Genomic DNA, 14922 nt, shown 5'->3' with positions numbered 1-14922 from the left:
GTACAGAAGATTTGTTTCACAATGGTGTGGGGTTTTGGAATAATTATGTGGTAGCAGTGGGGCTGTGGCCTTCCAGCTGCTGCTGGTCTACAGCTTCCATTATTCTTGACCATTTACTCTGCTGGCTTGGGCAGATGGAGAGTTGAGTCCACCATCATATGGAGGTGCAGAGCCAGTAGCTTTTCAGAAGAAGGTAGACTTGACTCCCTACCAGTCCCCAACAACATGGTCAATGATCAAGGATGATGGGAGCTGTGGACTAGCACCACATCCAGTGCCACAGATTCCCCACCTCAGTACAAAGACAGATGCACGAGTTGGGTAGCAAGACTATTTGAGGAAATGGAGAGAACAGGAAGAGGAAATTCTTAATCACTATGAGCACTGTCCTCCCAACTCTACAGTTCTGTGATTCTAATTCTGCATGCTATGATCCTTATCTGTTGCAGAATCTTCTACACCCATGTCAAGACACCTGGTTCACTTAGAGGCTGCCACCCAGTCACCAACAACCACCATCAGTTTGGCAAACTCAGATAATATACGCCTTGCCAAGCTTTAAATACTATGCTGTAAACCTACACCACAGTTCCTTATTGGACCTAGCTCTGAGGGTCAGGCCTCTGTTGCCATATTTGTGAACTTACTGTTAAAAAGCCATGTATGCTATCACCAATTTGAGACCCACCCCCCCACCCCCCCGCTTCTTGGGTTTGTGTGTTATGTTTTACTTAAACCATCTTATCCTCTCACTTGGAAATTTCCAAACACATCCAGACAATTCCAACTGTGTAATGTATAAGTGGTGGTGGGACTGCCTTATAAAATCTGTATTATTTACAACCGTTCATGCAATAGATTGTGTCATAATTCTAATAGGAGCTCTGTTGCTCTTCCGTGTTTCAGGTAGTACTCCAATAAACTAGGCTATGTTTTGCAAAGCCTGTGTTGCTTGGGAACTTACATCTGAAGGATGGAAATTTGAGAGGGCAGGGGAGAGAGAAAGATTCTATAAGATGATAAAGGCAGTGGCAGGGAGGAATAGCCATTCACAAAAGGCAAAGTACTCTCTGAAAATAAAGTATTTTCACTTAGCCTAGGTAGATGCACAGCTACAACTCGTATCGTAAATGTTTTTTAAACAGCAAAGGGGGGAAGGGTTTGTAAGGACGACCCTGGAATCTGTACTACAAATGCAATTAGTCTTCCAACTTTGACAGGTGAGGGAAAGAGCTCTTTCTGCTAGTGTGATAGCTTCTTGAGCCAGTACACATATGCAGGTTATGTTCAGAAACAGTCATTATTCAGACACTTCTGCACAGTGTGCTAGTTTTGGACTCTCCCCCCCCCCCACCTGTGAAAACTTGAATTCTCTGGCACCTTTTCAGAAAATATGGGAAATAGATTCCTGCTGGTTGCATTGTGCTGTAGGTTTCCCTTGGAGCATGCACACCCAAGTTTGGGGACTTGTTCATACTACATGAGCAATGCTTGAGTACTCATAACTGAAAGGGTGAACAATCTTCATGGAAAAGTATTGGAGGTGATAACGAAACCTTTTGGTGTCTATGATTTGTGATGCTTCTTCCACAGATGCACGTACTGAGGAATAAACATGCATGCAATGAAGAGAGCATCAGATATATGCAACTATTATGAAAGACTCTTGATTCTAAAAGGTGCACCTATTCCCACATGCACGCCCTTCCAGGAAGTTACCCTTCTTCCCCCATGCACTTGCACTTAAGTGCACCTATCTCATTTAACAAAAAACCCTAGAACCACACCTCTACCTCACAAATTTCTACGTACAACCACAATTTTGTCATGAAAACCAAGAGAAACAGCCATGCTTATCGGACTGAACACAAGGAGCAAATCTGAAACCCACAAACCTCCTTGCTCCCCTCCCCCAAGAACACCTACCAAGTCCTTTGAACCAACCTGCAAATGTTATGGCAAGAGCAAAGAGACGGGCATGGAACTTGTGGCATTTTTTTAGGCTGGAAAGATGAGAAAGAAGGCAGGCAAGTGGAAGAGGGGAGAAAAGTGGTAGTAATAGTCAAATAGTATGAAAATTTGCTTTTAATGTCCCTACATTTGCAAAAACTATCCCCAAAGGAGAATCGCATGAGGCAAGCGTCACCTTGCTCCTCAGTATGCACCATTTGAACCATAGTTGAGGGAGCTGGCAGGATTTCAATGCTGTTTGCTCTTGTGATTCAAAGGTATCAGGCCAATGCATTGGCCCTCGCATGCAGTGGTATGGCTCTAGTCAAACCCCATTCAAGAAAACTTAAAATAAAAGGCATTTGCCCCCTTCCCAGCATAGAAACATGTCCCCCCGCAGAGATGAGATTCTGAAGACTAATTCCCTGAGGACTGAAGTAGGGGATATTTCACACTGCAAATCCTGTGTATGCAGTTGATATCTGCTTTAGACTTACACTATCACACATACCTGTAACAAAATGCAAAACAGCAGGTGTTCTTGAAGAAGGTTACTAAACAATCCCACAGCAATATAGGCTCTTTTCTCTGTTCATGGGGACAAACTTGGTTAGCTGCTACTCATCGACAGAGGCAGATACCAACCCTCTTTCTTAAGCTTATATCTTATGCAGCACAAATTTTCCTAACAATTACATTTCCTTTTGTTTAGGAGCAAGTGGTGAAATGATGTCTTTCTCTAGACTGAGATATAGTAAGAAATCTTTGTTTTCATACTGTTACTAATTTTGAAATCCTGAGACCACAGATGAATAAATGGCAAGGGGGACAGGGAACCAGGTTAAAAGAGTTAGCCCATTAATATAAAAAACGAAATAAATTAAGGAATGGTGGGGAATGAAGATGTAAAACGGAACAGAGAAAGAAAGGCCAGAGTGGATTCTTCTCTTCTTATTCTCTCCACCCACTTTAACACAATCACAAGCCCTGCTTGGCCAGGGAAGCAGACACTTCATCGGCCAATGTGGCCAGCTGTGGAGAGTCCACCATGTTGATGCTTCCAGTAGAGGAGACGTTGCTAAGGCGCCGTGGGGAGGCATCTCCAGATACAGTGGGTGATTTGTAGACAATTTCAGCTCCATGGTCAGTCTTGGCTTTGGCGTTCTCACGAAAGGTCAGCTTGTGGCTCTCAATCTGGAATGAGAGACATCGGCAGGTCAGGACAGGGGAAAGTGGAGGGGGTTGATGCTGTTTTCCCACCACCCACTTCAGCTATACCTTCACTAGAGTTTGACTGGTATGCCAAAGTGGTTCGTTCAGCCGCAGCTCCTCTTCTCCCCATCGCCGCTGCTTTGGCAAAACACTGATGTATGCTCAGAATTGGGAAAATCCAGGCTCTCAGTTTTTAGTGTGTTGTTATAAGGGCAGTTCCACTCATTTGCTTGGCTGACATTTTTTTAATTAAAAAAATAATGATATCCATGTTTCCTTGATCTAGGAATCCTACATTGCTTCATACAACCTATAGACAGAAGTTGTATGCAAACTGTGTGCTATGAGCCTATGAAATGGAACATACAAAAATGTCAACTTCTTTCAAAAGCAGCTTCTCCCAGAATTGTACTACCATGTTATGAAAAGGTGACCTATCCAAATAAATTAATGAATGTTTTCAGGCAAAGAAGTCGAGTCTCCTATCAAACTGGGCATCCCTTATCTTGAAACCATGCCAGATGAAAGATCCCAGCAGCCAATCTTGCAGATAGGTGGAATGGTGATAGAGGTCTGATAGTCCAAAATATTTTTAAAGTACAGGGGTTTTTTCACATTAAGCTGCTAGGGTTAGTACAGAACACCAGGTTTTCAATCTAACAAAATCAGAGAAAACTAGTATGATGCCTTACCACCCCACACCCTCCAAGCTCTGGGTATCTGATTCCCATCTAGCTCTCACAAAGCTCATGAGAACAGGTAACTACTTACTGGCATCACATGGGTGCAAGTCGGGGAGTGGGCTCTCCTCAGGGATGGAGGGCTCCGTGATGGGGGAAGGAGGCCCAGTCTTATTGGGGCAGTTTTGAGCACCGTTCGTGTCTTCCTTGCCCTTCTCTCTCTGCATGTGGGTGGAGAAGGTCAGTGGGATGCAAAATAGCATCGTCAAATAAGATGACATGAAACCAAAAATCTTCAATGGGGAGGGAGGGACATATAGAATTGGAGGAGGACAGAGCATCAGGAATATAACTGCAGTGTGCAGAAGAAGGTACAGGAACCAGAGATGGAGAATGCAAGAGCTAGCGAATAAAGATGGTGTGCACTCCAATATGTCTCATACCACTCAGCAGATGGCTGATGAATTTTGCCATTGTCAGTCAGCAGAGGAGTGGAACATACAGGCATGGGTTAACTCCTCTTCTGGAAAGCAGGGTCAAATGATTTTTACCAAAAAATAATTCTAGTGGGGAAGAAAGCTTTGTCCAGCTTCCAATCTTAACTCTACCTTCACAAAAAAGCAGGGTTAATTCTTGCCTTTGTATGCTACTGTTGTCACCATAGGTGCCTTCTTAAATAAAAAATTGATCTTCTCAGAAGGCCTTAACTTTGATACAACCTTTATCCTCTGGATCTCCTCTCTCATTAGCCAGAAGTGCTGAGAGGGTGGGCTGGAGCCTGCACCTGGGCCCTCCTACTCAACTCCCTGCTTAAGTGCTAAGGGCTCTGCGGAGGAAAAAGAGCTCCGTTTACAGCCTTTGGGCCACTACATTAGAGATAGCCAGGAGTCTTCCCAGACCCCTAAGCAATCCCAGGAATACCAGCAAATGATCGGGGGTAGCTGGGGTTGCGGACCCCCATTCCACAGTTGTAGAAGAAGTCTTTAGAGGCGTGGGTATCTAGAGTCTACATCCCCCTCCCCTTATCAGGTGGCGACAGCAGGGTTTTTTGCTTAAAGCAACAACTTATTGTGAGATGAAGTTACTGTATATAGCTTGGTGATGGCTGGTGCAGGGGTGCTACTAAAGCAGAGGACCTCTGTAGTGTTTCCCATATTCTTTACTGTTCCCAAGAAAAACAGATGCTCACACTTCATTAGCATAATTCGTTATCACAGGAAAGGATTCCTTCTAGATGCCCTGGCTGTCTCAGGGCACAACTACAGAATGGTCACCAAGCCTGAGCAGATAGCTAATATAATAATGGAACTATTCCAAAGTTTAAACTTGTCTCTTGGGGAGGGGAATCAGTGGGGGAGAGAACAGTGCTATTCCTGACATTAAACCTTCTCACTCTCATGAATTCTCTGCCCCCTTTAACTATGTTCATCACACTGCTTGCCATTCATGGACTCCTCTTCCTGTGCCTGGAGCATAGGGCCATCCAAGTGGGTCAAAAGTCATACTTATGCTCACAGTGCCTGCAAGGTTTCCTTCTCTGATACGCTACAAAAGCCCAACTGTGGTCCAGGAAATGCAGAAAAAGAGGGGAGAGGGAGAGAGGTGGAGTGAAAAGAGGTGGATGCTCCGATGTGTGAAACACTGAGAGAAGGATAAGGAAGCGGAGAAGTTCCTCCATCAGAAGCCAGCACATTCACTGGAAGGAGCCAATGAGAGCTAGAAAGATTTCTAAGGCTACTAAAATGAGATGCGTCTGAGAGGAAGGGGCTGAAATGCATGTGAGTAGAGCCTCCCTCCCCAAGACAGGCACAACAGATGAGGCAAATACAAACAAACAAACAGGATTAACTGGTATACTGAATCACTCTCCAAATGGGGTTTCAAAACCTATGATGCATCCCTGCTGATAGCTCCAGGGCTCTTTGTGCATAAGCTGCCTGAACTGGGTTGCCAATTTATGAGGAAAACTAACCCAGTCTGGACTGCTCTTTTGCTTTTAACAGCAGCTTGATACACAGAAAGCAGAGGGCAAACCTTTTCATAGCATGGAAATGAATATCACCACCTGTTAATGTTTGTACATTAAGCCGCTATTAAAGGCACACATATAGGGGCCAGCTGAAAAGCTGGCAATCCTATTCTGAAGTGGAATGATTTAGGGAATTGATATTCCCAGATGCATAGTAAGCTGGCACGCCTGGTCCAAGGAAAAAAGCTAATTGTGCAATTAACTTCTAAGTATATTATATGACCTCAATGGGGAAGGTCCGCCTTAACAGAATTACTGTGCCGATTCATCATTTTATCAGTCTTTCTGGGAGAACCACTCCAGTTGGCAGTATTTGCATCCTATGGAGGGACCAACAGAATAGGCTGCTCTGCCACATTAAATATCTCAGCAACCTGGATACCAGCAATATGTGAGCAGGTAATGGTCAATGGGTCCTTTCTTTTTAAGCAAAAAAAAAGTTGATAAGGGCCTTCTTAGAGTAAAGCAGGGGCTTTGTGAAATTTTAAAAGGCATCAAGTATACCTTATGAAAATGGTATCTAGACCACAGCATCAGACATCAGTCTTGACTGTAGTAGCAAACATAGCCAAGCAATCAAAGACCCCTCCTCCTCCTTGCTCCATTTGAAACCTTTGCCTCCCTCTGGGCGCATACAGACGTACCTAAAAATGGCAGCCGACATGTTAATTTCTCCAGTGATGTGAGCCTGGTTTCCCCCTCCTTTATGCTGCAAATCAACAGGCATACTTACCTCCATTGTAAACACCGCATTCCTTGCTGCCCCTTCCCCATGCTTTAGACTTTCTGCTTTTTAAAAAAAATTATGCAAAGCACCAATGATATATAGCTGTGTGATTAAAGGGGAAACTGAACTTACCGTTGAAGCTCCCTCTGTTTAATCAGTAGGATCGCTGGCTAGAAAGACTAACTTCTCCTGTATCTCCAAAGGCAAGGCCAACCTAACTTATATCCCTAGTTGGAGAGGAATTTCCTTCCAAGATCTTGGCAGATAGCAAATGCACTCATTAAAGAAACAGTCTACCAACAGGCAGGCTCATTAAATCCACTCATTAAAGAAACAGTCTACCAACAGGCATGCTCACTTGAGGAAAAGCTGGAAACACCAAAGCATGACAAAAGGAACTAGGAGTGAGAAAAGGGAAGGAGGTCTCTGATGTAACATGCTGCTGCCCCATGCACGCATCACCTCCCCACCCCCCACACTGTGCTTGCCTGACCGCCACACCAGTAAGTCTGCCCACCAACCTGCCAATTAACAAGCGGGAACACCCAACTTCCCTTTCTCATTTAGTTTAGCCAGGAATCACAAGTTGGGAGAATGGTTGTATTCAGGGCCTGCTTGCAGCTTCCCACAGGCACCTGGTCGGCCACTATGGGAATGCAATGCAGGACTAGATTCAGCAGGGCTCGGCACAAGACCCTGCAGTCAGTCAGTTTTTGCTTCAACTCTCTTTTCTCCAAACTCAGCAACAGGTTTGTCTGGCAATAACATGATGGCAATGCTTTCAGAGCCCACAGGCTTTGTTTTTAGGTATGTCTGTACGCACCCCCAGGTGCCTCTTGGAGAGTATGGAAGGACAGAATTCTTCTGAAGGGCAAGTCCTACCCCACTTCAGCCATCATTGTGGGCAGCTGCTAAGGAACTAACCACATGTTATGTACAAACATGCTTTAAACCTCCGGGGGGAGGGGCGTGTTCAGTGTAGGGAAAAGGGTTGAACTCTCCTTCCCACACTATTTTTCTGCTCTCAATCACCTCAGCTTGGAGAGGGGAAGATCAGCATCACAGCTCCAATAAGTGATTTTGCATGTAACACATAGTTTAGTCTCTGAGGCAGCTCCTTTTTTTGGAACAAAGTGGAGAATGATGCTAAGCAATTACCCCTTTGCTGTTACTCTGGCAAATGTAATAGGTATTTAGTAGGCATTAGAGAAGCATACAGAAAATGCATGGGGAAAACAGGGGACTTAAAAAACAAGGTTCAAAGCAGCAACATCAGAGACCGGTGGGGAGCAGGGCTTGAGAAAGATGCTGCTACCTGTTATTAACTTGATGAGATTTTCCCCTCATGCACAGAAAACAGCAAGAGGAAGAATGCTTACCTTTTTATTTCCTCCTCCAGGCATATGGGTGATGTTGTCTAATGACCCAATTTTTGATTGCACCTTATCTTTGAAGTCCAGTTTCTCAGATTTCACCTCCACCTGCCCACCACCTAGAGGATAAATAAAGGCAGGGTTAACAAATATTTTTTAAAAGTGTGTGTACAAGATTTGGAGAAAATAATGTCATGGATTTGGCTTGTTATCTCAGAGTTTAGCGCAAGTAAATAATAAATTCTACAGCCTAGAAAGCAAAAAACAAAACCCAGCAATTTCACACAGCAGAAGGCAAGTTCCACACAATTTGCAAATATACTTTGATCTCATAAAACTGACCAAGTTTTACTACATGTCCATGCTCCCTTTCAGCATTAGAAGTGGAAGCAGTTGGTCCAGAATAATGCCAGCTGAATGAATTGCAAAATAGTGAAAAAATAATGAAACACTAGCAGGCAAGAAATAAAATAAAAGAAGAGGATGTTGGGTTGGATGAGCTTGAGAAAAAATTATCTTGGATCAACTTGGTGGGTGCTCAGTGTGAAAGCTACTGCTATAGAGAAGGAATATTGTCAGGTAGGTGTTTTGTTTGCCACCTGTCACTAGTATGTGGCTTGCTCACTTGACTATGCAACTCAGTTGTATAGAAAGTAAATGGCAACAGTTGAACATGCCACTGTAGGGTGTACTTTAAATTAGATGCTAGCAAGCTTATATGTACCTAGTATACCAAGGTGATAAATACCATCAACAGTCTGATGAGACCCACTCTTTAAAAAGAGTCTCCTTTTCTCTCCCTCCCTCCCTTTCTCTTTCATGGCCTCCATCTATAGGAACAAAGGAAGCAACAAAAGGCCTTATCAATTACATTTGCAGGTAGACTGTGCCTGCTGCCAACTGGCTTCTGTACCAGCCGGTTGGACAAAATAGCTCAGAGAGCACAAATGTATGTATGTACTAACGTGTGTGTTAGATGGTTGCCCCCAATAGGCCTGTATGCATCTGCTGCGGCATCCAGATTTCTTCAACGTTTTCCCCCCCAAAGCAAATTTACAGCAGAATGTATACAGGCAGAGGACTCAAGTCCATGAACCATGCCTAGGAAGGGCTTCCAGAGATCAAAGATCTGATCCAACATGTTTGCCGCTGTAGGAGGGCTTTTGGAGGCATGCACATGAAATTATTAAGTAAGGTAAAGGTAAAGGGACCCCTGACCATTAGGTCCAGTCATGACTGACTCTGGGGTTGCGGCGCTCATCTCGCTTTACTGGTCGAGGGAGCCGGCGTATAGATTCCGGGTCATGTGGCCAGCATGACTAAGCCGCTTTTGGCGAACCAGAGGAGCGCACAGAAACGCCGTTTACCTTCCCGCCGGAGCAGTACCTATTTATTTACTTGCACTGTGTGCTTTCAAACTGTTAGGTTGGCAGGAGCAGGGACCGAGCAACGGGAGCTCACCCCGTCGTGGGGATTCGAACCGCCAACCTTCTGATCAGCAAATCCTAGGCTCTGTGGTTTAACTCACAGCGCCACCCGTGTCCCTATTATTAAGTACTAACCCATTAATCATTAATATATTAAGTTTATAATAACCTAAAAAGTTATGCAACTATGTTATCTTGGTCATGCATCTAGGCTTTTCTAGAATAACCCTGTGAACCAATAGTTGACAAAATCATGTAGATGATCAATTCCTATATTTTGCAAACATTTCTCTCTCTCAGACAGAACTTAGTACAGTGGTACCTCCGGTTGTGCATAGGATCCGTTCTGGAGCTCCTTCTGCGCATGCGCACGACGAAACCCAGAAAAATACTTCTGGGTTTGCTGCGCACGTATCCCAAAGGATATGTAACTGGAGGTGAATGTAACTAGAGGTACCACTGTAGCGGCAAGCATTACATGGGATGCAGACTATCTTTATTTCATTCCGCAGTTGTAATTACTTCCTCTTCTACCTATCATTGTCCTTCTTTCCCTCCTCTCCCCTTTCCTTTGTCAATGTCTGCAAAAAAGCAGAATAAAAAAGCTATTGGGTCCCACCCCCTTTAGAAGTCCAGTAAGAAACTATTGTTTTTTTAAAAACACATATAGTCACCATCACCTGGTTTATGATGAATGTTGTCCAAGGAACCACATTTAGACGTTATGTGGCTGAGATCCACTGGCTTGTAAACAATTTGTACCTGTGAGGACAAAATTAAAGAAGTGCACAGAGTGTTTGGGGCTGGAATTTATTTCAACTTGAAAAAGAATGTCTCCCCAAGATATGCAGAAAAAGTGAGACAGACGACACACTGGAACCCAACTGGAGAAGAAATGCAGTTTGAAAAGCTGTCTAAAAGATTAATCATTCAAGCACAGGCAGAAGGAGAGTTTTCCACCAGAAACTGTGAAGTCAAAGCACGCGTTGTAGCAAAATCTCCCGCCAAAGGCATGCATACTTTTTCTTTGATTGATTTTATGAAATTCAAAGAAAAGTAACAAGGATCATCATATAACAGGAAAAGTAGATTGGATGACATATTTTTGTAACCTGAGTTTCCAAAAGCTTTAGAAAAAATATACCTCTCTCTTCCCTTGTTTCTAACATAGTTGTTATTTTAAGCATACGTATATTCCACAGTCTCAACTTTAGGAATTCATTTTCATTTTAAGTTAGATGAGATTCCAATTGCTGTAGTTATTCATAATAAATCTGTTCTATATATTTATATTTAACCTTTCTGTTCAAATATTTTAAGAATTTAAGAATATAATCAGTTGTTCAAAAGGTAATGAAAAAGACATTTATTTTATGCTTGCAAGCATTTTTATCTAAAAAGATTTAAAATGTCCGGCAAGATCACCACATGTGGCTATAGTCAACATTATCCTTATTGCATTTCCACAGCATGCACAAACTCTTTATCACACCTCCAGAGGAAGGAGGCGGGAAAGCAATGGGAACGGAAGATGCTTAAGTGAGACAGGGAGAAAGGGGTGAGCAGACAGAGGTATAATCAAATAAGATATGCTACAGAGAAAATATAAAAAACCAGAAACAGAATTAAATACCTTTTTCTGATGTAAAACTTAAGGTTTATGTCCACAAAAACTGAAACAACAGAAATAGTCAATGTGCTTTGAGAGGGTTGATTTTTTTTTCCTAAAAGGATGTTTTCAAAATGTTGCAACAGAACAAAGGTATCTGAAACAACATGGAGACTGAAACCATACTGTGGAAAAGATTCATTTTTTCCAGAAATATTTTCTTAAAGCATGCATTCACAGCAAGAGTGAAACTTCTGATGAAATTTCATCAAATTTGCTTATGTCTACCCAGCCCTCAAAAATATGCACTGAATTTTCAGAGCTTCATTTGGATATGATGAATACCATCACAGAATTTGGGTGTGTAATATTCCTTGCTTTGAATGTTCTATTAAAAAATAATTACAATCACAGCACAATTGTGACACATTGAACCATTTCGCTTAAATAGTGATCTATGCAGTACAGGGAGAGGAATACTAAGGTATTTAAGCAAAGCATTTCTGAACCTTTGAATGGCATACACAAGCTAGCAAGTGTACAACATGCACAAAAGGTACAGATAAAATTGAATTAGTGGTTATTGGGTTACAAGCATTAATGACATTGTGGGAAGGAATACAATCTGACTAGAGGCAAATGGTATTCAGGGTTTCTTGCGGGCTGTAGGTGGGGCAGTATCTTCCTAGTTTATCCTTGTGCAGTTTGCTGAAAATCAGACTCGATGTCAAAGTGCCTGTCATCCTCTCAGCCACCAGGCAAATGAATGTTCAGCATTTAGAACTGCAACCTGCAATGGCTGAACAGGTTGCAGGGTAAGCCTCTCAGACAACAAGCATTGTTTTATCTGATGGTGGTACCTCTTCCAGGCCCCTGAACTTGAACTTACAGCTGTTCACTAGGCATTTTCATCCTGCTTCCAGTCATCCAAACCAGTATTTTAGAGGTCTCAATTCTCAGTGGCCCTTTCCATGTTGTGCTTGGAAAGACTACTCGGAACTGTTATAATTGTTTCTGGATTCTCACATCCAGAATATCCTGGAACTGAGAAGCCATCTTGTTCAAAAAAGAACACTGGAGTTCAAATGGGAAATCTCCAGTAAACTGGGGATTAAAGGTAAGGTTTCCAGAGGTGCTTTCTTCCTCCCAGCCAACACCTCTTTTTAAGTTTTCTGGGACCACACCTACCTGCAGGAGGCTTTTACCACTCCCATCATGCAATTCAAAAGTTCCCTTCTAGAACCTCTTGTTAGTGCAGAAGGCCAAAGATGAAGCATACAAGGGCTTGGCCTCAGTTCTCCAATTCTATGTATCTTATTAATGGCTTTTTTTCTTTTTTAACAAAAGTAACTCAAAACAACTTACAACAATATATGACACATACATTAAAACCAACATAAAACAAAGAGGAGATTTTAAAAAATAATCATGTCCACATCCAAAGGATGTACAAATGGGAAAGCATTCAAAACAAGCAGATACCAAAATTCCTCTGTTGACTCTGCCTTAACTGTAGGATCTAAGTCAGAATGGGTAAAAACATTTCTGCCCACAAAGGGTCCAGAATATTGGTCACAGCCAGCTACCAAGTTGCCTCCTATCTGTAGAAGAATCAAGATTTAACAGCCCTTTACTGCGATAAAGTGCTGGAACAGTTGGCAAAATAATGATGGAATAGTGTGGCCACAGAGTAGACTGTACTAGGCACACTAATAGTCTATAGTACAGTATCTAATCTGTTGATCAGATTAAATGCAAGTCTACTATTACTACCACTTTACTAGTCACCCCATAGGTTCACTCCTTCCAACTTCACAATTGAAGAGGCTAGCTCAGCTCCCCAAATCGAGTAAGGGCACTTGGGGTGAATCAAGCCCCTAGCCTCATGAGGCCTTCAGCAGGATTGCCCAGTTTGGGTGAAAGGAAACACTTCCCAAAAGCCATCAAAAAATCATTTAGGATCCATCAGTTTCCTGGAGCAGGCTGTCCTGACAGGTCTTCCAACCATCCTGAGATCTGGGATCCCACCAATCTTTTTAAAGATGAGTCTAAACTATCCTGAACATCTCAAAGATTCCTCTGTAAACATCTTTCTCTTATCGTATTTTTTAATCTGTTTGCATTTGGTGAAAGCTGTGACAGAAGGAGAGACATTTTGGTATGCATTGTTGAGCACAGGATGAAAAGCACCCAGTGGGAAATCAGGAATTTGTGTTGTGTAGCTTAGTGCTAGAATGAACACATATATAAGGTACAGGGTGGGGAAATAGATAGGAAAAAGTATCAGGAGAGACCACACAAACAGGCACCTGTTTTCTCTGCCTTTGTTCTATAGTAGACCCTTCTTGCATATGCATCTCAGGAGGCTCTTCAACTCAACCTTGTCACAAAACGTGCATCCTGTCTTCCTAGTTCAGCACATCTTAAGCATAGATCAGTAAAAATCTGCTTATATTTGGTATAGAAGTCAGCTCAACTCTGTATTTTGCTAGGCAAACTGTCTTCATCTGAGAGCACATTTCCATCTTGCCTGCCAAGGTCAATAGGTTAGACTTAATGTGTACTAGATAGAAATGCAGTAATTGTTTTGCACAGAATCCACACCCAGTATCATAGCACAGGGAAGTAATGATACCTATAGACCTATCAATCACTGTGAATCAGATTTAAAACTTTTCAAGATCCAAGTGTCTTTGTAATGTCTGAATTGCTCCAAATAAATCACATGGACTTCTCACATAAATCCCAAAGAAGCATTTTCAATAAAAGGGGAGCAGCCTAGGCTTTTCCTGGGGTGATCCAATTTGTCCATGTTTTGTAAACAAATAAGTCTTTGCTCTCTGACTCTAAAAATAGAACAAGAACGCCATTGCCTTTGACACCAACCCCCAGGATGGTGTATTGCAGTACTATTTTGGTGTTTACTATCTCATATGTCAGGTGTCTTTTTTTTTCAGACTGACACTGAAGAAAACTTTCCTCTACTTAAGAACACTTTTGGGTTTTGCTTTGGGATATTGCAAATTTAGCTGAAGCTCACATAAACCTCCATCACTAGGTGAGTTTATATACATTCATTTTAAATTACAATGAGGTTTACAAAAATTAAGATAAGTAAAATAATAAATACACTTTATTGTGCAGGGTGTGGTAGCCTCGGACTATAGCTCTCATCAGCTTCACACAGCACAGCAAATGCCCACAGAGCACTGAACAGATGGCTTAGAATAAAAGCACTAAGCACTAGTTCCTGTGCCTGAACACTAGGGGGTTATTCAACTAAGTTTTACTCAGAGTAGATCCACTGAAATTAATGAACACAACTAAGCTAGAATTGACTATACAAATAGCAGTGCTGTTGCAATTTTCTTTCCTCTTCCAAATGCTAGTTACTGAAAGATCTTCCTCCAAACTTGAAAAAGGCAAAAATGATTTTTTAATCCGCAATGAAAATACATCATGGCTTCCTCTAAGCATGATTTATAAAAGAAATGGCAGAAAAAAATTGGGAATGCCAACATTAAAAGCATAATATACCAGTACTTTTGCAGGTTCCTTATGTAATGTGGAAATCCAGTCTCCAAGTACAAGTGCCCATGCAACATCTGCCTTCATCTAAGCCCTCTGTGCGCTCCTTTTCTTCCCCAGCTACTCTTTGCAATATTCACAAACCGTACCAACAATTCTGATGTGCAAACTTATTTGGAGATGGCCAACTTTGCTAAAAAGCCTTCCTAACTTATAGGGCACCTATAGATAGGTACATTAAACAGTGCAACAGCAAGCTGGCCTAAGTGCAACGCATAATGTGTTCCTTACTAATCTTGAATGGAGCTATAGCCCTTGAAAGCATTTCAGGTTTTCTTTTTAAAATATAAATTTGTTTATAAAAGCTAGCTCAAGATGAAATGTACC

At 42.2% G+C, this 14922-nt stretch overlaps 1 protein-coding gene across 19 annotated transcripts in view; it reads right to left on the bottom strand.

The window, feature by feature from the left end:
• Window positions 1–2886: 2886 nt before the first annotated feature.
• Window positions 2887–14922, bottom strand: part of MAPT (microtubule associated protein tau) — an 84138-nt gene continuing 72102 nt past the window's right edge. For 16 of the 19 annotated variants that reach the window (XM_081886319.1, XM_081886307.1, XM_081886320.1 and 13 more), the window contains 3 exons: window positions 10079–10160; window positions 7978–8090; window positions 2887–3144 (listed from right to left, as the gene is read on the bottom strand). In XM_081886319.1, coding sequence (XP_081742445.1) covers window positions 2929–3144; window positions 7978–8090; window positions 10079–10160 — 411 coding nt within the window. In that variant the 3' untranslated portion in view covers window positions 2887–2928. The other 3 variants (XM_081886313.1, XM_081886315.1, XM_081886305.1) reach the window with 2 other exon arrangements.

Source organism: Podarcis melisellensis, assembly GCF_964234715.1.
Source record: "Podarcis melisellensis genome assembly, chromosome: 13".
Lineage (NCBI taxonomy): Eukaryota > Metazoa > Chordata > Lepidosauria > Squamata > Lacertidae > Podarcis > Podarcis melisellensis.
Note: the sequence above shows the minus strand (reverse complement) of the source record. Positions and strands in the feature narration are given on the sequence as shown.